General features: G+C 42.7%; 1 protein-coding gene across 5 annotated transcripts in view; it reads left to right on the forward strand.

The window, feature by feature from the left end:
* uhrf1bp1l (UHRF1 binding protein 1-like) overlaps window positions 1–24868 on the forward strand; it is a 33944-nt gene that overhangs the window by 3076 nt on the left and 6000 nt on the right. The window contains exons 2-20 of one of the 5 annotated variants that reach the window (XM_040143981.1): window positions 7468–7630; window positions 9976–10014; window positions 11840–11931; window positions 12950–13139; window positions 13253–13393; window positions 14019–14186; window positions 14971–15151; window positions 15303–15386; window positions 15738–15899; window positions 16358–16473; window positions 16602–16743; window positions 17313–17506; window positions 17612–18358; window positions 18961–19661; window positions 20789–20872; window positions 21591–21739; window positions 22112–22269; window positions 22559–22709; window positions 24151–24192. In XM_040143981.1, the coding sequence (XP_039999915.1) occupies window positions 7468–7630; window positions 9976–10014; window positions 11840–11931; window positions 12950–13139; window positions 13253–13393; window positions 14019–14186; window positions 14971–15151; window positions 15303–15386; window positions 15738–15899; window positions 16358–16473; window positions 16602–16743; window positions 17313–17506; window positions 17612–18358; window positions 18961–19661; window positions 20789–20872; window positions 21591–21739; window positions 22112–22269; window positions 22559–22709; window positions 24151–24192 (3704 nt within the window). Of the gene's footprint in view, window positions 1–7467; window positions 7631–9975; window positions 10015–11839; window positions 11932–12949; window positions 13140–13252; window positions 13394–14018; window positions 14187–14970; window positions 15152–15302; window positions 15387–15737; window positions 15900–16357; window positions 16474–16601; window positions 16744–17312; window positions 17507–17611; window positions 18359–18960; window positions 19662–20788; window positions 20873–21590; window positions 21740–22111; window positions 22270–22558; window positions 22710–23457; window positions 24079–24150; window positions 24193–24868 lie in introns of those variants that run through there. The other 4 variants (XM_040144007.1, XM_040143973.1, XM_040143988.1 and 1 more) reach the window with 4 other exon arrangements.

Here is a 24868-nt window from a genome sequence, read left to right on the forward strand (position 1 = left end):
TCATCGACAAGACTGCGACCCAGAGCCAGACAGCGCAATATCCTATTACACACACTGACACACTCAGATACAGATGGATGGAGAAATAGCTCTGCACAGTTAGACAAGCTCGGTCACATTCTCTTTACTTTGCTCTCCCCGAGGAGAATTTTTCTCATGTCTCCACGTGAATGTGAAAGGTCAGACTCAGCTACAGAGCAGGGACGTGGAGCTGGTAGATATCCTGACACAGGATCTTAATTACAGGTGTTCCAATTGAAGAATGAGAGTTATACTTTGTGTGAATGACTGGTCTAATAACAGAGAAAATGCTCTTTCCCTTCCTCACTTCCTTCCTTCATGCAGTCTTTCCATTGTTTCCGTCTGCCTTTCCAAGTTTCGTTTGCAAGCTTTCAAGGGTATGTTATCCCCTCTTATGATTTACTCCTCTTAACATGGGCTGATATGTAAATAAGTCCACAGATTGACAATTTTATCAAATGTTGTTTTTACAGACCATTATTCAGTTTGTTTGTAGTGATCTACCTCATGTCAAAAGGTGAAATGATCAACAAAAAATTAACCAGAAACCTTTTGGCAAAAAAAAAATGCCCCAAAAAAACCCAGAGATTGAAATCTGAATATATGCAGGTTTTCCTTGTTGTCTTTTGGGGTTTTGGATGATTTGTTGGAGAAAACAAGCAATTTGAATATGGTAACATGGGCTTTGGGAAAATTTTCTTTCCTTTTCTTTCCTTTCCTTTTGTTTCCTTTCCTTTCCTTTCCTTCTCACAGCATCATGACTACAGAGTAAATTGCAGCTTATTACTGTCACAAGACCACAGGACTCTTGCTAATTATAGGCAGCATAATTCACATCCTGAGTCACACGGGACCGTAGAAAGTTTGACCAGTTTGAGAGAGAGAGTTGCTTGATGTGAATAGGGCAAAGCTGTTGATAGAAAAACTGAAACAGAATGGGCCCCTTAGAATGAAAAGATTATCACTTCCCCATCTAATGGAAAGAGTTCTTGGCCCGGAAGATTAGGCTTATAGAGAGGCTGGTATGTGAGGGTTATTTTGGGGTTAAGTCGGGACGTTGTAGGGGAGTTGACACGATGGCTTCAGTCCGGCATATTCCTCTTAACCTCTCTCTTTTTTAGGGCTTAATTGTGAACGTTTAGGATCCAGTTTTCCATCCTGTCAGTGTTGCTTTTAGCATTTTATATGATTTAATAAAGATGACGCATGGGTTTTTGAAAATCGTAGCACCACCAACTGGATCCCGGATTTTATCCTTTAAATTTTCAATCAGTGAAAAGAGGAGACCGTTTAGTTTAGGGAACAATTTTTAGCCCTTCGTCAGCTAAGATTGAGCATAAGGGATTGTAACCCAGTAGATTGAATGTGCTATCCAGTGTGTTCAAGTATAACAAGTCCCTTCTTTTCATCAGTGGAGGTTTAGTGCCTATTGCTGCGTGAGAGATAGGTCCATTGCTGCTGTGTGTATTTGTCATCATGACCCTTGACTTTTTCCATCCTGCAGTAGCTGTGTGATGATGCACTATGGTGATGAACTCCACTATTCCCAGTGTTAGTGCTCGCTGCTGGTGGGAAGTCTATTATGGCATGAGTCATGACTCTGGCGCCCTGCTGTGGGTGTCCACTTGTTTGTGCGTGTGTTTGTGCGTGTGTGTGTGCGTGTGTGTGTGTGAGTGAGAGCAACATTTGGACAGGGTCCCTCCAGGCCTTGGCACCCTCTGCTGCTGTGTAACTGGGGTCTTGGATTGTTTTCTCCTTCACGCTAACCTTTTCGCCGTCTCCTCAGGGTCATAAATATTCCAGGACTCTCGGGCCTGTGCTGCCAATACAAACTTCACTTCACTTCAATTTGACAGCTTCCCTGCATGTATTTAAATTTTAGTCCCTGTTGACGTGTGTGGAGGTGTTTTGTGGGAGTTTGTGCATGTAGGCTAGAAAGTAAATCCAGTAATCCTCCTCGATGATAACATTGAGGTGACGCAGTCTTTTTAACAAGTGCTCTGTTTGGGCTGCACAATTTATTTTTGTCTTCGATTCAACATATGTTTTCACGACAATCAATATCGCAAAGAGCTGCAATATCAGAGCAGTGGGGATTCAGAAAGCAGAAAACTTGAGTCAGCAAAAGAAAATACCTTTTTCATGAACATACCAGACATGCTTGTGCTTTTTCTTAATTTAATATCTGCTGTTATCATTGCCAGAAATACAGTATATTACATAAGAAGATAACATTCACTCAAATTATTTCAACTCTACACATTACAGTTTTTTTTACTGGCATATCTATTGGTCGTATCACAACTTCAGAATCTCATGCCGCCTAGTCATCTAAAAATAAAAATAGAAAGACGTGCCAATAAAGACGCCTGTGCTGTATTATACACAACATTAAAACCCAACAGGTAAGCAGAGACAGTCTGGTGCAACAGAGCGTCGCTTCTGCCTCTAATGTCGTTAATGGTTCATTTTATCTATCTGTAATAAAGCTTGGCTTATTAGAGCAGGCTTTTTAATAAAAGGCTGATTCCTAAAACTATAATTTCATGTTAATATTAAAAGATGGTAGACAACAGCAACTAATAATCAGGAAAAGGCTCATGAATGTGGACTCATGTAATTTTTAAGCGGTTGTTATAAGGTTTTTATTAGATTTTCCAACACGCCCACACTGTAGGCAGTCAGGCTCCAAACGCTGCAGAGCTACTGTCCTCTAAAAGGAGTGCAGGCATGGAATAGATAACATATCATCTCTGACAAGCTGAAAAGAAAAAAAAAGGTTGATATCAGCAATATTAGATTACATTTGATGAAGTTGCTCCATATAAACTAGTAGAAAGACTTGTTTTAAAATGAAGTCGTTTGACGACATCCATGTTAAACAAATGAACTGAGGTTTTTACAGCTTTTAGAAACAATTTAATGTGATTTCATGTAATTTACTGGATTGTGTTAGTGTGCCACATTTACCACTGGTATCTAGTAAGCTTAAGTTGGCGTTTTTGTAGGTTTTGCCTCCTGGTCTTTAACTGAATAAAGTGCCTTGATGTCCATTCAGGAATACTGACTTTATTGAAAGGGGCAGTCGGACTGTTCCTGCAGACTCATTACAGTCTGCTGTTGACACTGAATGGGCTAGTGAAGGATTTAGAGGCCCATTTAAATGTCACATTCTCCATTTTTGTTGTTGAGCCAAGTTTGCTGCTTGGTCAAATGAGCACTGGCAGGAGAGAATGTGGTAACATCCCAGATCCCCTCTTTTTTTCTGGTAAGCCACATTCCCGATTCCCAAGAGAGTGCCCCGAGGATGCTCCCCCTCTTTCTTTCTTTTTTTAAATCTTTTTTTTCTGTCTTTCTCTTTCCGTCTGTCTGTTTCTCTTTATTTCTTTCTCCCTTTATGTTGCCACAGTCCTGGTTGCTAAAACAAGCTGGATTGTCTGAGTCACTCTGGCCATCTTCCCTCAGGCTCCTCTCTTTCTGGCACTGATGTCATCAGGCTGCACCACGAATGCACCGTCAGAGATCAGGAAAAAGCTGGTAGTCTCTAACTTTCCACTTGCAGACATCAGTATAAAGTGTGGCGGACTAACGTCTGCTCTTACTGTGTTGTGGATAAAGGGGAAAAAGCTGCAATATCAGCCTACTGTGGTAGACATTTTTAAGTTGATTATGGCAAAATTGAACTCAAAAAGTATTTAAAAGGAAAAACAGGCTTGAGCAACAACAAAACAGTGCTATTATTTATTTAATCATTTTTAATTTATAGTGATCCATCTACCTACACGATTTCTCCCTCAAAAAATAAGCCAGTGCACGAGTAACAGGTTAAAATGAACTTTTACAGAGAGGAATATGGGCATGTTTTTTACTGTTGAGTGGTTAATTTTGTCTTTGACAGGCAGGCAGACCCGTCTCAAGCCAGTAGTTCGTTCTAATCTCTTTATGGGCCTGGATTTAGTCCGGTGAGCCCGGCCCTGCTGACTGGAAGGATGGCTGAAGTCTATAAGAGGAGCGATAAAAGGAAAAGATGACAGTGTGTGAACGTAATACCCTCCGTCTCTTGCTGTTGTTCTCAGTAATGAGTAGGATCTCTGTCTGTGTAACTTAGCTTATTTAGCCTTAGTAGCCTTGATATTGTACAGCTGATCGACACATTATTTTTTGATTACAGTATTGCTTTATTTCTGACTTTGGGAGAAGAGGAGAGGAAGCAAGAGGTTCCCCAGGGGTGGCTGAGAAGCCGGATAAGGAGCGAGAGAGGGAGCGAAGTCAGCTGGCTAGCTGGCTGATACTTGATCAGCAGCAGCAGGAATGAATATTTCACTGGTCACAAGGCTGACACACTCCAGCAACAACACCCATCCGAGGGGACAGACTAACTGCATGTCTGTGTCTGAGTGTATGGCCGTGTTAGCACATGTGCACATAATATTATTTGTGTTTAGTCAGTGAGAGAGTGTGTTGTGTGACTTGTTCTTTTGTTCCGCTGTGCTGAGTCTGAGTTTATGTGTGCCGCTACCGCTGAATAATTTACGGGGATGTTGAATCAAGGAAGAATGTAACACTGCCAGGAGAAGGTGTTGAGTGGAAAAGAAGCAGGAATTTGACAGACTCAGTGATTAAAAACATGGGCAGCTGAGTCACCAAGCTCGGTTCATTGGACAAAGTTTCTTTCACACTGCAGATACTGACTCTCTGTGCACCCTGCTTTGTCTCCTGATGCCCTTCCCTCAGTGAAGCCTCAGACAAGTAACTGGATAGTCTCCCGAAGACTGTCCAGTTACTGAGTGGCTCTGTAATCATACATCACCACTTTTTGATAGCTGATAATGCAAATGGTCTTCTTGGTGCACCTGCGACTTTATTGCAGTAACAGCATTTGTTATTAGGGACCGAGCCAACTGGTTCTGGTGCCGATTACTCACCTTATTTAGCTGATCAGATATCGCCCATAACGTAATCAAGCCACATACATTTCAGTTTCTTAGGTAGTGTCTTTTATAAAATTCAGTGTTTTCACTATCAGGCACGACATAATTTAGTCGCCGTATGCCGCCAACTCAGTTTTTAGGGCCATAGCAATCCCTGGTCTCTTCGTACCTTACATAACAATTATTCTAGTTAATTCTACATGGTGAGTTATACAAATTTTAAATTTGGGAGCTGAGAACAATGCTATCAGATTTGTACTCTGTACCTGTAGATGCCCTGAGTTTAGGTACTGGAATCAGTATGAGGAGGGGTAATTCCTGCATCCCTAACTGAAGTCCTGTTGAATGTGTGTCAGATATCTCGGTGGTGATGGTTGTATGCACTTACTATGATGTGAGTGCTGTTTTTTTTCACTGAATCTTATTTTTTACTGTGTTATATTATTTTGTTTTAGGGGTTTTAGGTATTGAACGTCAGTGCTTTTTGATACCAGCCAAAATGCGAGCCTGTCACCAAGTATCAATCCGTCAAGTACTCAAAAGATGGCGTTGAATGCTTTGTCAGCTTCTTAGTCTCTTCTACTAATTCCTCGATCAGGGATGTATCCCAAAAAAGTGGGTTGAATGAAAACTCTTTGAGTTTGCTAACCCTGAGTTGAGGGAACCCCTGAGTTTCCTCTTCCAGAAACGGAGATCACTCTGAGTCAGTTACTGTGGTAACTTACTCTGTGAACCTAACCTGCTGGCTGGCAGGTTTTCTTCAACAAACCCTCAGTTTTCTCTCTGTTTCCTCCTGCTGAGAAATCCTGAAGCAGCCGTCAGACACGCCGCTTAATTTCCTCATTCATATAGTCGATATCAAAGTGCATACATGGGAGCACATTCATTTGCAGAAGACTAAAATCCCAGTTGGATGTTTACTTTACTGATATCTCCTATTTACTTATATTTACTTTATGTGATATTTCAGAGGTAGGATGATTGTAATGCAGCAGATAAGACTTTCAACATTCATCACAGTGTACATTAGCAGGGCAGTAGGATACTAATGCCCCAGGCTGTTGTCTAGATGTCATGGCCTTGATAATCAGGTCACAGTGTCAGTAATGTGTGTTAGTTGTGAAACTGAGCTTTGATCTAGCCCTATTTAGGCACATACTGTAAGTGTGTGAGAGATCTAATAGGCAACAAGATTAAGCCTACCTGACCTGTGTGTGTGTGTTTTTTTTTTTTTTTTTTTTTTTAAAGGGAGTGAGTGTTTTTTAACACTATCGTTTTAAATCTAGCGCTACTTTAGTACTTAAGCTATCAGATATAATTACTTTGCTGCGTTGTTGGTTGAAAACCAAACCACCAAACCCACTGGCAGTGTCGCTGGAGTTCAGACGTGAATACGTACGGTGTTCTTGACCTCTCTACGTCACATAGTTGAGGCTGTGTGGCTCTTTACAGCTGGAGAATGTGAAATCAATACAATCCACGTTTTAAGAGATTCCAATAGACTGGTCTGTGGAGATGCACAGGTCAATACACCATTTGGTATCTGACCAATCTGCTAAATATTAACCAAGAATCAGACTGTGAATGGGTGCAGTAAACACTCCGGTCATGGACACTGAGTTTATGACTTCAAGTCTGTTTGCACTAGCTAAAGAGCAAATAGACTAAACACACAGAATCATTGCATATATACACAGCGTGTCCACATAAGTTTACCCAAGGCACTGAGATTAGAAATATAAATATTGGCTTCTGCCTTTTAATTTAATAGTTTAGAGTTTAGTTTTGGTACTTCATTCCCTGAGGAGTACACCTTGTCACACACACATTCTGCCTAGCATGAATGTCACAAACAGCAAATCTGTGCGGCAACGTATAATGTAGTGTCAAACCAAGGACTTAACCTCATCTCTTACTGTATCAGACTGTTTGTTCTCTTTCTTTCTGCCTTAAAATCCACTATATTGCAGCTCAGGAGCTGTTTTCATTATGAAAACCTCAAACACTCTGTACCCTGATCCTCTCTCCCCCAGGTCATCAGATTAAGCTGTAACTCTGGAAACAAATCAAACGAGTGCAGTTAACAAAGCCTCAATGAACACACAAACATATTTTACTGAACTTTGGTTTGAGCTTAATGGATTATTTATTTCCATTCTGGTATCTGAGTTAATTGTCCTATAGTATGACTTCAATTGCCTAAATGATGGGCATATTTGTGAGTGTACTGTTAGAAAGAAGTGGGCTTTGTTCTTAAATATAATTTATTCTGAAACCAATGGCTTTGGCTTGGTAGAAAATTACTATGGAGAAACATTTTGCCCGATAACTTCTTTTAAAAACACGCACTTGAAAACGTGATGTGTGTGTTGCATTGGAAGGGCACCCCTCTATCCTCATCCATCACACCAAAAGCCAGTTGGGGTTTATTTGGCCGGCCACTCGCTTTGCCAATAACCTGTTTGTATAAATATTTCTCAGGCTCAAAGCTGCACTTCTCATTTGTGTCCCGTAGGTTTGCTAAGAACCTGTCGCCGGACAAGATCAACCTCAGCACGCTGAAGGGGGAGGGCCAGCTCACCAACCTGGAACTGGATGAGGAGGTTCTTCAGAGCCTGCTGGACCTGCCCACCTGGCTGGCCATCAACCGTGTGGAATGCAATAAGGCCGCCATCCGGGTGAGGGAAACAGTCATATATTGAATTTGTGCAATTTAAAGGAATAGTTTGACATTTTGGGAAAAACAACTTTTTGCTTTCTGGTGGAGACTTAGATCAGAAAATCAATCCAACTCCCCTGCTTTACTGTAAATATGAAGCTACAGCCAGCAGCGGCTAGGTTATCTTAGAATAAAGCTTTTGAAACAGGGGAGATAGCTAGTTACAGGAAGTTATATCTTGTTTGTTTTTAATACAAACAAAAACTGAAATGCAAAAACAACAGGTGGTTATGTGTCTGACTATTTCTCAACCAGGCAGAGTAACTTCCTGGAGTCTCCACTGGTTTCCTTACAACTGCTCCGATCCAAGAAATAGTCGAGCACGTAAAACGGCAAATTGTTGCTTTTACACTTCGATTTTTGTTAAAAAATTAAACATGATATCACATATTAATTAGTGAAGGGCTGGTGGGCGGATATTTTTAACGTCAGACAGAGCCAGGCTAGCTTTTTTCCCCCATGTTTGCAGTCTTCACGCTAAGAAAAGCTCACTGACTATTGGATGTAACTTTATATTTAACAGACAGATATTTGAATGGAATCAATCTTCTCATATAACTCTTTGACAGAAAACAAATAAGCGTATTTCCCAAAATGTCAAACTTTTGCTTTAAAGCTTTATTGCTTGAAGGTGTAAGCTCACTAAATCAGACTTTGTCAATTTCCTTATTGCTATTGTTGAAACTAAAGTACAGAGATAAGATGTATTTGCTGACTCACATATAATTTGCATACAAAACTGATTCATATGGCTTGATTTCAGGCCTAAAGCAAATAAAACCTAGAAAACAATATAATAACTGTCCTCTTTTTATGCACAGACAGACACAATAATCAGGATGTAATGTAGGTGTAGACACACCTGTTAACAACCATGTTGTACCAAAACCCAATGACTCTTTGCACTACGCACACTGTTCGCTGGAGCTGTCTGATGCCCCCGGTGTGGTCATGGTCATAAGCCAAGTGCCATGTGTAAGAGCGGATTCTGACACGCCCTGGAAACAGTGAATGGAGCTGCATAATTTCCATCATAACTGGACTTTTTTTCAGACCAAGGTCCACTTTCCACCTCTCCTTTTCCTCCTCCAACTCATTACTTTCTCTTTGGCCTCAGAGTGTTCATTCCTTAGCTCTTAACCTAATTTCTCAACATCTGTCTTCATGTTCCAGTCCCCCTTTCAGTGGTTATTACGTCAATGCTAGTCTGAATAACATAAAAAAACATTCTACAACTATTTTTGCCATCCTGTTATTTGTTCGTGATTTCTGCATATGTCCTTGTGTGCCATCTTTCTCAACTTATTTGCTTTGTCACTGACAGTGTGTGTAATTCTAATGCAGTATTGCAGCTATAATACCCACGTCATTTACAGTAAGTGTGCATAGAGTGTCAGATTTCCCAGTAAAGAGTGGAGCTGGTGAATTGAAACCCGCAGTACTGCCTGTCTCCATCTTGATGGTTATTTCAGTGTTTACAGTTAAACTGCTAAAAAAAAAGAAAGAAGAGAGAACAGAGATGTGTATCTCACTTCCTCACTTGTTACATCCCCAACTAATCTCTGTGTTCCGTAAACAGAGGAGCTCATACCAACACTCTCACCTCTTCATGTTAAAGACTGTCACACACAAATTAACAGTAAATAAAAGTTGCTTTATCGATTGACCTTGTTGGATAAAGTTTACAAAATCAGCTCTGTAGCAGCAGGTGATGCTCTCGCAGTCATACACACACTCATAAATGCATACACTGAAGTGAACTGCAATAAATGCTTCTGGTGTGATGAATCAGAGTGACGGACATGAGCTGACACCCCCTTCTGGCTCCTGATAGTATTTCTGCATGTGAATGAAATGTGTCTTATTCAATTAGAGGTACACATCCGAAGAACTTTCTCACTAATTGATTCATTCACGTCTCGAAGAACGTGTTGCTCAGTGGGAAAAACTGCAAGTGAGCATGAGCATTTAATCTCTTTTGCTATATAATTTGACACAGACTTGAATCTAGAGGCTGCGTGTTGGGGATTAATGGAGCTCTGGAGCTCCAAGAACTGCCAGTCATTCTAGACACATTGATTTTTCTTTTCCTTCCTCCATCTATGAGCTACCTTTCCTGCCGTTTTGACTTGATCTAATTTTGTGCGGCACTGTTGTGTTTAATTTGACTGTCTGTCCCACTGACTGGTAATTCAGTAAAAATGTTGGGAGGACCAAAAAGCCAAAGGCTTTTTGTAGGGATCAACAAGCTAAGCTTTTCGATGAGGCTGAAAAGCTGAGCCAGTGTTCTCTTCTCATTCACAGATACCATGGACAAAGTTGAAGACTCACCCAATCTCTTTGGTAAGTTTCACCTACTACACCTGTTGCCCACATAATTAAAACAGGTCATTAGTAAGTTTTTGTTTCGACATTTTTTTTGTCATTTAAGTCACTGAATCTTCAAAATGTCCGTTTACAAATAGGTATAACAATTTAACAGAAAAATTCAAACTGATTTTTGTTTTACAAGGTAACAGCACAGATTAACCACCAATGCTCCTGCATAATTTCCTTATTGTCCATTAAATGTTAAATGATGCAGTTTATCACAAGGTGAAGAGCAGGAGACCACTGAAGGTGTTGTAGTAATAGCCGTCGTCCTAGAGCACCCGGTTTGCGTACAGCTTCACAAACAGGCCTCCTGCTGCACCACAGCCGCATTGTCTAGGCTGTCGTCACCCACAGTGTCCCAGGCAGAAACCACCCCCTGGCTGTTTCTTCGGCAGCGACGCAGCGTAGTTGGGCTGTCAGGAGTTGTTGTTGTACATGGTGTAGCTGAAGTAGTACATCCCCCCCGGGCCATGGTGGCGAAGACGCTAGTGGCAGGATGGTAGCCGCTGCCGAAGTTCTGAGCTTCCACCCACTGAGCGGTTAATGCCACCTTTGACACACTTGAGGTTGTGACGTATACGAGTGCATTCAGCTGCTTGTCCTGAGCGTTGTTTTCTCTTTCATTGCTCCTCCACCTGGTTATTTAGGATTACAAGTTGCTTTCGAACGGCCATTTTCTGCATCATTGCGCCGAGATTTGCTCAAGCGTGCTTTGTGTCTGCGTCATGGCTGCCAGCTTCTCCCTTATGGCAGCCACCTTGCTGAGCAGGGCGCAGGTGTCAGGTTGACAGACCGCCAGGCTGGTCCCAGCCCCCAGGTGTCTGTAATCCCAGCACACAGGCTGCTGGAAACCAACAACAATACAACGGAACATGTGCTCCATTTTCAAACACTTGTCTCAATAAAATGTAGTGTGTGTGAGTCCTTATATATACTTCCAGTACCTGGTTTGTCGCAACAGTTCTGGCACGCTGTTTTGATTAATATATTATAACAACAATACATCAGGGGAACAGAAACTTATCACAGCACTATTTATGAAAAATTTACCAGGATTATCAGGACCACACTGTATACAAGCATTGTGTTAAAAGGTGGAACAATAACAATTTCAGTGATCTGCTCTTAGTCACTATACTGAAGACAATGGTGTCACACCTCCAACGATAGCAAGGCTTTGGAAATATTATACAACAGAATCAAAAGGAGAGCCTATATTCTTTAGGGGAGGCTACTGCATGAAGGTGGTACAGCGACGAAAGGCTTGTTGTTGGTGTAATTCATGGGGTTTCAAGGATTTCTTTTATCTTGGTAGACATGCTATCACTTGTGTGTAAGTCAACGGTATGTAGGCAGCTCCCACATCTCCATCCTCCATCCATTTTCCGCTGTCACAGTGGCAACGGGCCGAACAAGCTGCAACAGCCTTCCTTCCACTCATGTTGACTAGTTGAAGTATACGGCCAATGCTTTTGCAGTCTAACATTGAAATTGGTTGTCTGACACACTTATCTTACAATGAGAAAAACAGTAGAAAAATAAAATGATGTTTTGCAAAATAAATGACTTAAAGCCAGAACAGGATAATGTAGGTTGTTGGAAATGGCCTCAGCAATCTGACAATATACCTGTGAATAATCATATAAAAGAGAAGAAAAACATGCGTTGTGAGGGTGATGATAAAGATACATGTATATATCAGCCAACAACAGAATCAAAACATAAGAATATAGTTTATTGCAGGCATTGTTTATTTTGCTCCATATCCAAGCCTATGACTTGCTTACTGTTACAGACCCTGGATAAAGTGGTGATGGAGATGAGTACCTGTGATGAGCCCCGTCCCCCGAATGGCCCGTCTCCCATAGCAACAGCATCAGGACAAAGGTGAGCGCTGTGATTGTTTTTGTTTTGGGTTTTTATTGTATTTCATATAACTCCATTGTTTGCTTCTTTAAGGCTCCTCAGTGAAGAGCCTTTTTCTTTAAACAGGTTTGATACATTACACCATTTTCTGGTTAACATATGGACAAATTCTAATTTAATAATCAGTGACATTTAGTATCGTGATTTAGGTTTCTTATGTCACCCTTTTACTCTACTGTGTTATCGTTAATTACGATAACGGACGGGTTTTAAATACTAAATTCAGTGTACAGTACTGTCTGACTTACTGTTAGCAAGTTTATTTAGGCAGCAGAATGACATGTAAAGTAAGACACACAGATGTTTGACTGGAAAGAAAACAAAAACAGGTGGTGCTCATCAAGTAAATAGGTGCCAAAGCTCTCAGGTTCACCGTTAATATAAAAGGAGATTATTGTGTTTCATGTGTCAAAAAACTCCTTAGGTAGTGTTTAGGCAATGTTTAACTTGTGCAGATAAAAGTGCAAATTTTGTTTTTAATTTTGTATTGCAAATTCCTTTGTTTGTGACTACTTTTGTCCCAATACACTTCGGTCAAAATATACGGTGGTGTAAATAGTATTTAGTACTCTGTATTTTAGTTGTTCATACTTCATTGGAAATGGTAAACATTCATAATGTGTAGGGAATTCTAGATTTTCAATTTTTAAGTTTCTCGCTTTTCTGCCGTGACACTTTTTATGTATTTGAGCAATAAAGTTCATCTGAAAAAATGTGCCTGGAAAACATAAGGTTTATGTTCTAGATAATCTTGGGAGCATGATTTTATTTTCTGCCTCAAAAGGGAGACATTACTAAAGAATCTGAATCACCACTGACTTGTAATTCTAGTGAAAAGAAATATGTTGATAAGCCATTCCTTGCTTACAACACAGACTAGTAATAATGTATTGCAGCTGCCTTTTGATAAGCACTTCTTATCAGCTTATTTACCTTAGCCTCTCTCCACCCATGTCCCACCTGCCTGTCTTGCTTACAGTGAATATGGCTTTGCTGAAAAGGTGGTAGAGGGGATGTCCCTGTCCATCAACTCCATAGTGATCAGGATCAGTGCCAAGGCCTTCAACGCCTCCTTTGAGCTATCCCAGCTGCAGGTCTACAGTGTCAACACCAGCTGGAGCATCAGTGACCTGCGATTCACCCGCATCCAGGACCCTCAGAGGGGAGAGGTCAGTATATTTTTATATTTGAGTAAAGACTCCTTGGTTGTTGTCTAAATGGTCAAATTTAATATCGTATGTTTCCTTCTTTTCTAATTCACCATCCTGCCTGTTTGTTCCAGATCCTGACATTTAAGGAGATAAGCTGGCAGATGATCCGTATTGAGGCCGATGCTATCCAGAGTGCCGAGCACGAGATGTTGAGCGCCCCCATCCGCCTCATCACCAACCAGTCCAAGATAAGAGTCACTCTCAAGAGACGGGTCAGAAACAAACACAGATCCTTTGAGCAGATTCAGACATTTTCACTTGATGAGATTTGATAGACCAGACATGAAACCCAAGCTGCTCCAAGCAGCATCCTCTGGTGTACTGTGAACAATAATCCCTCTGTTTTGCCTCACAGGCTGCAGGGTCAGCAGCATCCCTTCATCGCACAACTAGTGTTTATTTAAACAAAAAAGATTGCTAATATCTATGTTGAATATTTAACATATTGCGGTATCAAGTGCACAAAAGGCATTTGTGTGAGGTCTGTGAAAGTAACTAGCCCCGTTTGTTTCTTTAGGCTTTAATAAAGAACGGATAAAGAAAGCATTTATTATTTGGACAAAAACTCATTGTCTCCCAGAAATGGTGTCAGTGCAGTTACAGTTCAGATTTTAAAAAGGATGTTCTGTTTGTGATTTACCTGTGTGCTTCAAGTGTACGTTTGTAGCTTTTTTTCAGTACAGCTCCAGTAAATTTGGTTTATCCCTACTGGTAATAAACAAAGACCTCACACACTAAGAGAATTTCCCTACAAGTGTAAAGTGACATTAATGGGCGCTCTCAAGCTACTTCCACCCGCATAACGCATGTTACTACCAACGGTTCTGCCTGACGCAGATCAAGGACTGTAACGTGGTGGCCTCCAAGCTGATTCTGATCCTGGACGACCTGCTGTGGGTGCTGACCGACTCCCAGCTCAAAGCCATGGTGCAGTATGCCAAGTCCCTCAGCGAGGCCATGGAGAAGTCAGCCGAGCAGAGGAAGAGCATGGCCACAGAGGACCAGGTACACACAGACGGCAAAATATGACTGATTCACGCACAGAGATATCTACAAACACACTGATGTCATCCACATATAGAGGAAAAATTTCACATTTTCATGAGTTCTTTCTCACTCTGTATACTATATACTTTCCTTCCCTCTTTCTTTGTCCCTCCCGTTTCCCCATTTTTTACAATGCCGCCCCCGTTCATGTCCTAATTCAACCCTGTGTGGATGAGCCATGTCATGGTCTGATAGTTTGTCCTCGTGTCCATGGAAATCATCTCTGCCCCCCTCTGTATAACTCCCCTGATGCCATATGGCAGCTGTCTGCCGACACCATTTTTGTCTCTCACTGTTGCTGTCACTGCCTTTCAGTCTGTGTCCTATTTTCTTGCCATTCAAACACATACATACATTCATCGCTTACACAAATTCACACCAATCCATGTCCCAGCTGATTTACTGTACAGTACTCTGTTTTCTGTAATTTTGTCTGACACGCCATCTGCTGGATGGATTGAGTACTGCATGAATCAGCTGTTTATTTGAAACTGAAAGCCTCTTTGACAGGCTGTTAACTCTGTGTAGGCCAACAAATGGGGGGAAAAAAGCAAAAAAAACAAAAAAACAACTTAATATCAAACCATCACCAGCAACAATATGACAAGACAAAATACCACAACATGAAAAACACAAAGATCGCTATTGTGAGCATCAGCAATACCAAAGCATCAGCACCAAAAGCAGAAACACTAATCATAGTATTTGCACTGTTTTGTGTGTGCGCATCTGTGTTCACCAGGTGTCGTCAGCGCCGCCCACAGCCCAGCAGGTGCGGACCCAGCAGGCGTCCACAGCCGCTGACCAGAGTGCAACGATGGCCAAGCTGTTCAGCGCCTACGATGTTTGTGAGACGTCCCACCACCTCCAGATCACACATCTCGACCTGCACATCTGTGACGACATCCATGCTAAGGACAAAGGTGCCATATACACAGATTTACATGTACTGTACATTGCAGTGTACATTTATTCACATGCACGTACATATGGTTAGTGCAGCACACTGTTTTTTGGCAGTTCACTAAAAAGCTTTGACTTGACTCTTTTTCTGACCCTCCTTCCACTGTGCAGTGATCAACAAGAGGATAACAGGTGGAGCCATGCAGCTTTCCTTCAGCTCCATCACTCTGGATTACTACCCGTTCCACAGAGCAGGTATGAATCCTGCGATTAGGGCCAGTACCCTCTCACCACGAAGTCACTGAAACGTATTTAATTCTGTGCAATCTCTGCTTCATCCTCATTCCAAACTCACCAGAATCCCGTTTCATTGCTGTTGTGTCATATCCAAGAGCAGCTAGGTTTGCTTCTCACAGTTTCCACTATGCAGACTTCAAGTAAATCAAGATCATTTTTCCCACACCTAATTTTAATTTTAAAGAGTGTGGGCTTATTTTTACCCTTTGTGTCTGACTGTACCCTTGGTCGTTCTCGACTTCTGTCTCTCATCACTCCCATGGAGTTCCAACTACCTGTACACATTCTCCCACTCTCCACCGGCCCCAGGTGAAAGTTGTGCCCACTGGATGCACTACAGCGAAGCCACCAAGACCAGGGAGGGCTGGGCGCGGAACCTTCTCGATGAGTTCAAGTCCAACGTGGAGATGTTAAAGACTACAGTTCGTGACCAGCAAGGCCCGGCCCCTGCACATGGCTCCCCACAGCATGGTAAACAAACACGCTTGGTCATATCGTAAACATGATTAGGTATAACTCAACTTGTTCTGGGTGTGCGTTTTTGTTGTATCTCCTGGTGCAAATGCAGCACCACACCAGCATTTCAGTCATCCCTGTGGGTTTTCTGTCCTCCAGTGTCCCTTAGGGACGATGTGTATGGCCCTCTAGGAGGTCAGGAGAGAACAGGAGGAGGAATAGGGCTTAGGGAGGCAGATGGAGGACTCCTAGAGAGGAGCCCACACACACAGCCTCCAGCCCAGTGTTGCTGGTGCCTAGAGCCAGGTACCGTGGTGTGTGTGCGCACAGCTAGGTGCGGTGATACACACCTATTTCAAGGCACAGAGGTTTTCTTTTGGAGAACTGAGGGGTCGCTCTGTTTATCTCCTCCTTTGTTGTTCTTTTTTCATTTTTGTGCCTCTCTACCCTTCCATCACTCTCTTTCTCTTCAGGTAAGATAAGCACGTCCTCCAGCAGTTCCTTCAGTCCTCCTCCCCCTCAAACCCCCAAGACGCAGCTCATGTCCAGCTCCTTTGTTCTCAGGATGGCTGACTTCAGCATCTACCAGGTCACTACAGACAAACACTGTCAGACAAACCTTCTTATATGCAATCACTGAGACTAATACATCTTCTTTACTAACTTTGAGTTATAGCATTTATGTCTCTTTTTTTTGTTTGTGTGTGTGTGTTGCAGGTATCAACAGCAGACCAGCGTCGATCCAGCCCCAAAACCATGATCTCCTGTAATAAAAAGACCTTGTACCTTCCACCAGAGATGCCAGCCATCCATGTCGAGTTCACAGAGTACTACTTCCCTGATGGAAAAGACTACCCCAGTATGACTTCTGTGTTTAAACACTCAAGCTATTGTAATCTCAAGAAAGTAGTATCTCATTTTAGAAACGTGAAATTTTATTAGTAGGTAGTAGTATTGGTAGTAGTAGGTGCATTAGCTGAGTAAGTAGCTGTTTTTCTACACTGCCCACTGTTTTGGCAGTGACTCTCTTTTGGATCTATTCAGCACATTCACTCAGCTGTGGGGAAGTCATCGACTGCTGTGTGGCTGAGAGGACTTTGATTTTTTGAATTGCATCCAGCGCTCTGGATGAGGGATCACCCAGTTAATTCATATTAAGGGTTTCTCACAGATTCACTTCATTAGGAAACATTATACGAACAGTTAGAGGTTTTTTTTCTGACAAATGAATCTGTGGTCAAGACGATATTTTTTTTTTTTTGCCAGGAAAGTAGAAAAAAGCATTATTCTTCACTGTCTGTCCTCTCTGTGATTTTTTTTTATTTTTAAATATTATTTTTTAATATCTTACCTCGTCCCTCCGTATGCCTGATGAATAAGTAATGCCATATCTCTTCCGTCTTTGCCCTCCTCCTCGTGCTCCTCCAGTCCCGTGTCCCAACCTCTATGCCCAGCTGAATGCCCTGCAGCTGGTACTGGACCCTCGCAGCCTGGTGTGGCTCAACCTTTTCGCCCTCGACCTAAGGCAGAGTCTGGAGCAGTTCATGGAGATCTACAAGCTCAATGACTCGCAGAAACCTGATGAGCATGTTGACATCAAGATTGACGGCCTCATGCTCAAGGTAAAGAGGACTGCAAACACATGACCTTTCTTCAGGTTAAGAGTGTGGAATGTACTTTCTCCTATTTATACCTATTTCTTCTACTACTACTCTACTCTCCATCAGCTGGTGATTCCCACTGATCGAGAGACCTCCTGCCCTCCCGATCTGCCTCGTTCCATCTCGATACAGACTTCAGAAATGGTGGCCACTAACACCCGGCACCCTGCCAACTGCACCCGCTCGCACCTTGAGGCCCTGCTTCAGGCCTTCGAACAGGAGCCCTTCTTCTCTTCATCTTTCTCCTCATTCCCTCGTACCTCCTCCTCTTTACCCCTCCTCCATCCCGTCTTCCAGCGTCACGCTCACGAACAAGACACCAAGCTCCATGACATCTACCGGGGCCTGGTGGTGCCGACGATGGGCGCAAACGCCCTCAAGATGCTGGCCGCCACAGACTTTTGGGCGCTGCACTTTGCCCAATTCTGGGTGGACTACGAAGGCACCCGTGGAGGAAAAGGGCGGCCGCAGCCCTTTGTGGACTCCTTCCCTCTCACTGTGTGGGCGTGTCAGCCAACAAAGCTCGTCCAGCACCAGGAGAGGCTTAGAAGTGCTGCTGGATCACGTCTGTCCAGAAGTACATCAGGAGAGGCTGTTACACGTCTGCAGAGGAAACGCTTACTAAAGGAGTATTACAGTACTGATGGTGCGCCAACAGCATCTCATAGCAATGATGCTTCCCTGCCACCCAGCAATGGACTCCATAAACCCCTCTCATTGGACAGTCTGCCTTCCTCCTCCTCTTTATCATCATCAAGTAAAGACGCAGATGTGCATGTTCTGGTGCACGTGCAGAAGCATTTAAGTGCTCAGGTATGGTTTTCATTCTAATTTTTTTTTCAGACATGCAGAAGAGATGAAACTATAAATAGAAATATAAATAGAAAGAAACTTTACATGGACATTAATTTTCATAAGTTCTGGGTCTGGGTTTTAAAACACAACAAAGGGTTGATCAACATCTCTCTTTTTATTTGTCTTATATCTACGATTTTACATTTACCAGTTATCACTCCTTCACTCCTTGCGAAGGAGTGATGCAGTTCCAGGTTGATAGAATACCCACATTTGCTAAGCTCTGAGGTTAACAGATCTCTTATTGAATATTTCTTTTCTTGCTGTTTTCTTTTTTTATTAGTGAAATGAATGAGAAAATTAATTGATTTGCTCAAAGGACAAAATAATTATACAATTATATTGTCAAGTAAATACGCCCTCTACAAGCTGGTGTTTGCACTGACTGGCACTACAAATGCTGGGAGCTGAATATCAATGGATTTAATACTGGGATCATTGGAACCACCGCTGTACACACAGTGATTAGTGTAGATCAGTTTATTCTTGCCATATTCTATTAATTCAGAAGCTTGATTCACTATGTCATTAGAAAATCACTTTGTTGTGTGTGTGTGCAGGTTAGCCACCGGCAGTATGTGTTTCTGATGCATCTTCAGCGGAGCATCAAAGCCCTGCAGCAGACACTTCAGCAGGACCTGGAAGAGATGGGCTCCAAAAGGGAACGCAAGGATCCCAGCCAGTGTCCTGCAGACCACCACCCCTTCACCGTCTGCCTGGGCTTCCTGCTGAAAAGCTCAGAGGTGTCCATGCTCCTGAAGCCCATCCCCCAGCCTGAAGGTTCGGGATCTCCTCTGGTGTCCGAGCTGTCACCCTCAGAGAGCCGAGGAACTCTGGAGCCTGGGAGTGATGCAGGAGAGGGGGCGGAGAAGGGGGAGAAGGGGAATGAAGGGTCTGGGTCTGAAGGAGGAGCAGCCAAAGGGTCGTGCATTGTAGACCAGCTGTTATGTGGTGAAGGCCCCGAGGGTGGAGCCACGCAGGGTCCTGGCCCCCTCGTCCACACCTCCACCTCAACTTCACGTCCCGACTCAAATCATAAAGCCTTGCTTGAGGAGAGGACTTCAGCTAAGAACCCTGGGAGGTGGACTTCAGATGAAGGGGGCGAGGCGGTGGTGGACGGGTTGGCTGTGGGTGACGAAATGGGAGCTGGACTAGACTCTAAAACCCAGACAAGTGACCCTCTGTCTGACCCACTCAGCAGCAAAGACTTGAGTGACAAAGACAAGGCTGCAGCTGCTAGGATGCCTCAGTCAATATCCAGGTATTCAGCTTGTCACACAAAAATGCCGTCAGTTTTCACCACAGGGTCCTTACCATTGAGAAAAGCCCTGTGCTGAATTGATATAACACTGTCAGACTGAATCACTTAAGAGAACTCACTAAATTGAATTGAAATATGTTTAGGGCTGAACGCAAGGCCATCAACAGTTTTAGGCATTTAAGTTGTTATAATTAGCATACGTCAAACTCTACATTGGTCACAGTATCCAAACAGTTCAATCTTTACCTACAAGAAAAGGTAAAGATTGTATTAGTTTCAGCACTTTTCTACTTTTTATTAGTTGCTTGATAGAAAACTATTTTACAGCAATTTTAATGATTGATGAACCATTTATCATGGAAAAAATGCTAAATATTTGCATCAGTGTAGCTGAATTTAATCAATTTTAATCAGTTTTAATCTATTTTGGAGTAAACAATTTGAAGATGTCATCCGGCAATAAGGCTACAACTTAATTATTGATTAACTGTCAAACTGATAATTCTAAGAGCCCAAAGTAATGTCTTTAAATCGACAAACATTAATTATTAATTATTATTCGCTCTATTAAGGGAATATTATTAATTTTTTGATTGACAAATCAATTAATTACCTGATTTTTTCAGCCCCACTTGGCATTTTTCACTATTTCTGACATTTTATAGTCACCAATTAATCTCTTTATTAAAACAATCATCAGATCGATAATTAAAGTAATCTTTACTTGGAGCCCTTAAAAGATCACATCTCAACCAACTGAGCATGTGTTACAGTGTTTAGATTTTTCAGGGCCCCCCCCCCTCAGACTCACTGTGGTTAACCAACGTGATGATTACCTAATGAATGATCTTTCTCTCTCTATTCCCGAACACAAGAGCTGTGTGTTGAACCCCCTCATGAGAGTGTTTGTCAGTGTGAGTGTTCAGTCTTCCGACTTTACGTGTCTCTGACGTTGTGAGTGTTGGCTGCTCTCAAGCCGCCATGTTTTTCCGTGTGTATTTTCTCATCTACTGTCTGTCAGCACTGTACATGTATATTTTGTCATTTCTTAACTCATTCACTTCCCTTTCTGCCTCTTGACCGTCGCTTTGATCCATGCGAGGTGTGTGTGTTTTCTCTCTACCAAGGAAAGGAAGTTTGTCTGTGGTTTCTGATCTCCTCAGCTCCTCAAACTCCAGCAGATCCACCTCCCTTTATTCCATGTCCAACATGTAAGGCACTGGATCTGTGACTAGCTGTACTAATGACTGTGTGTACGGATGTGTGTGTACTGTATGTGTATGTGGGTCCTTCTTGTGATCCTTAGATGAGTAAAAATCAGTGCAAATGCATCTATGTGAATCTCCAGAGGGCATGCATTTGCATGTGTGCATGACACGCTGGTATGTGTCTGTGTGTCTAGTCCTTTTTTTCTGTTTGGTGTCTACCTGTTGACTCGTGGTGAAGGTAGAGATGGAGCTGTAACAGTTCTTTTTTTTCAGCCTTGTGTTCTCAGTCTTTTGGGAGCTACTTTGATTCTGTTCATCGTGATTTTTCTTTAGATCGTTTCTGGCACTTGGGAGGATAGCACGCTCGGTTCTTCCCTGACCTTAAACAACACCGCACAAAGGAATTGAGCGATATTTAATTCATGTCTTGTTGAGTGAGCTCGGTCAGCTCTCTGAGAGTGCAGTGGTATCAGCTCAGTGTCAGCATAAGAACAAAATTCCTGTCAGATGTGGTGTGGTAAAAGCAGCGGCCCTGTTTTTCTCTTTTTCTTTTCTTGTCTCTTTAAATTAATCGGGCTGTGTCTTTCAGTCAGTAATTTAAAATCAATAGCATGCATAGACAGTAATTCTCAAGCAGATATGTAAGAAAAAGCTCACACACATTCCTCTCATGACTTCATGCTTGTGTGTGTGTGTGTGTGTGTGTGTGTGTGTGTTGTAGTGGTCGTTTGATGCGGGATCGCTCCCAGTCCAGTTTCTCAGTGTCCTATAAGAACATGAAGAAGAGTCCGTCCCTGCAGTCCCTGGACAACATCTCCATTGACAGCTACTTGATGGAGGATGGAGACACGTACAGCCTGCTGGAGAGAGGTGGAGCGAAAACACCCGCACACACACACACACACACACACACACACACAAATATTGTGTGTCCTGATTTATCAAGGGGTTGAGTGACTAAGTGTCTCCACAAGCTCCTGTTTCAGGTCTGTATTTAACTTGACTTCTGACTTCCATGTGTAGAGGATGATGCAAAAGAAAACGTCTCTACAGGGAACAAGAAATTATCATTACTGTATATGTGCTTGCAGGCAGCTGTTTTGACCAGAGGGTGGCGGCATTGTGCTTCTAGGGTAGTGGTGTATAAGCATGTATTGATAAAGCAAGACAGTATGTAAAAGGCAGTGTCAAATATGTGTACTTGTTTGTGTGAGTCGCATTTTTTTATGTCTTCATGTATAGATGACGTGTCCATCACAGGCTTCAAGGATGCCATCAGTGAACAGAGCGCCACAGAGAGCGCCACCGAGGCTGCAACAGGTCCGGAGCAGGAGGGAGGTGTGTCCCCCGACACTGTCAGCGCGACATCCCAGAGCATCGACGAGCCCGCCAAAGATATAGTAAGATACGACAACCTTTTGAAAGGTCTACAGAAGTATGAAAAAATACAGAAAAAGGATTCCAGTAGACATAAAATGGAAACTACACATTTAAATTGCTGTGGATCCAGTGTCCTCTGACATACTGTGATGATAACCTAATAAATTGCTATAGTTGCCAATCAGAAATTTAAATCCACCGAGGGAACTAAGATCAGAAAATGTGTGATGTATCCAGAATGCGTAAATTGCCGATTACGTTGACTATAATTTTCCCGATTTTGTTTTTGTGTGTGCGCTTCTCCTCCAGGTATCGGTGCTCGTGCTGAAGGTGCAGTCGGTGTGTGTGGGCATGGAGGTGGTGGGCGAGAGCACGGCCGTGGCTCTGGAGGTGGGCCAGGTCACACCCAGCCAGCTGGGCAACGTCAGCCTCAGACAGTACCTCAGCAACCGCAGCCTGGGTAAGAGGAAGTCTACATACATACCCTGACCCCCCCCCCCCCCACAAAAGAGGAGTGCAAATAGGCGTAAAGACTTTCTTGCAATAGTAGATGACGGAATGAGAGAAAAGCTGATGGAAAAGTCTCTTGCAATTTGTTTAAATTCATCCACAACACAAATAACAAGCAGAGAATCTTCCACCAAAGAAGTAAAGATGGCGCCAGGAAGGCGAGGCTGAGTGAAGTAGCAACATCCCCCATACAGTCTTAGTTTTATGAAGCTCCCGCAGAAACAACTCCAGTGTCACGAAAATTGTCTCCTCCGTGGTCTGATTTGTTTGCAGTATTTATATTAAGGTTTTCAAGTTTTCATATCAGGATTTTTTTCTTATTTTTTGTAGTTTTTACCGTTCTTACTGACCTGCTGATATTTTCAAATATGTGCTAGTATTTTGCTATTCGTAAACAGACAAAATACTGGAGCTAAGAACAAGCCGGTTCTATTGTAAATTGTTAGCCTGTTGATTACATAAAACAAACCAGCCAAAATAAACTCTCATCGAATGCCGAAGATGAAAGTGAAGGAACATTTGTTGAGATTTAAGCACACAAGTAGGCCAGCTACCAAACAAGAAAGAATAACAGGGGGATGACTGCACTGTGTTTGTTTGTGGATTTAGATTAAACCCAGCCACATCACCCACCCACTTTTCTTTTTTTTAGTTTACTTTTAGATGATCTGTTGTGGCATTTTGTCTTATTTTGACAGTAGAGAGTGAGCGGAAACATGAGGACAGAGAGAGGAAGGACATGTGACAGAGGTCCCGGCACAGACTCAAAGCTCGGTTGTCGGGTCTTGAACCGCCAGGATGCTCCATAACTGACCCCTCTTGTCACTGTATTTTGCGTGTTGACATTTTAACACACACACACACACACACACACACACACACACACACACACAGACACAGACAACCGGAGTGACCAGCGGCAATATCAGGATATCCCTGTTTAACCAACAACAGACACCAACGGAAAATGTTTGACAATCAGATGGTTGCTCATGCGAAAATGCCAGGCTTTTGATGGTTTCAGGCTCTTAGATTAAAGAAGTAAGTGTTTACATCATAGAAAAAAAATGGAATGTTTTTTGGTTTTGGACTGTTTTGATGGACAAAACAAGACATTTTTTGACATCACATTGGGCTGTAGGATATCGTGATTGGCATTTTTCATTGTTTTCTGATGTTTTATAGACCAAAGGATTCATCGATTAATTGAGATAATGAAAATAATTGTTGGTGGCATCCCTAGTCTGCATCCCCTAATCTCCTAAAATAGGTTAACCATTATTCCTTGTGAACAGACACACACACACACACACACACACACACACACATATTTCACACTAACGCAGCCACCCCCTCCTCCTTTGTATTTACCTTGCCGTAACTCCCCACAGGTATGGTGTGTTCAGTACCAATACCTGCTCAGTGCAGCCAAGGTAACTGCTGTGTGTTAATTCACCATCTGCAACTTAACATGCATGCTTGCCCCGGTGCGTCTGCCTCCGCCTGTGCGTGTGCGTGCGTGTTTTCTCCCAGTTTGTCTCCTGTCAGATCACATTTTCCAGACTCGGGATGTTTGCTCGACGGCATGCACCGCAGATGCACATGAGATTCAGTGTGTTGCAATGCAAGTGGCCGCATGAAAGCGTGTGTTTCTGTCTCATTTTCCAGCGGCAGGGGGTGTCTGCGTGACACTGAGATCTCTTTCTCTCGGTGCGTGCGTGTGTGAGAGTGTGGCACTTAACAGAGGGTAAATTTGACAGTAATGGAGTGAGTGGTCCCATTATTTGCAACATTAGGCCAACAACCTTTAAGTGTGTGTGTGTGTCAGCCAGATTCAAATGAACTGCAACCATTTGTGCATACTATTTTAACCCCCAACCTTCCTGTTCTCCTCTCTGCCTAATTTGCCATCTTTCTGTCACCCCCTTGTTCTCCCCACCTTCCTCATCTCTCCACTGCAGCAGACTTTGCAGTTTCAGCCCAGTGATTCAGGCAATGAGAGAAATGCCCGCTTTACCCCTCGCTACCTCTCCTCCTCCTCCTCCTCCTCCTCCTCCTATCTCACAAGAGCAATCCCTCCTCCTCCCCCGTTTCTTTTCTCTTTTCCTC

The sequence above is a fragment of the Xiphias gladius genome, chromosome 2, assembly GCF_016859285.1.
Source record: "Xiphias gladius isolate SHS-SW01 ecotype Sanya breed wild chromosome 2, ASM1685928v1, whole genome shotgun sequence".
Taxonomy (NCBI): domain Eukaryota; kingdom Metazoa; phylum Chordata; class Actinopteri; order Istiophoriformes; family Xiphiidae; genus Xiphias; species Xiphias gladius.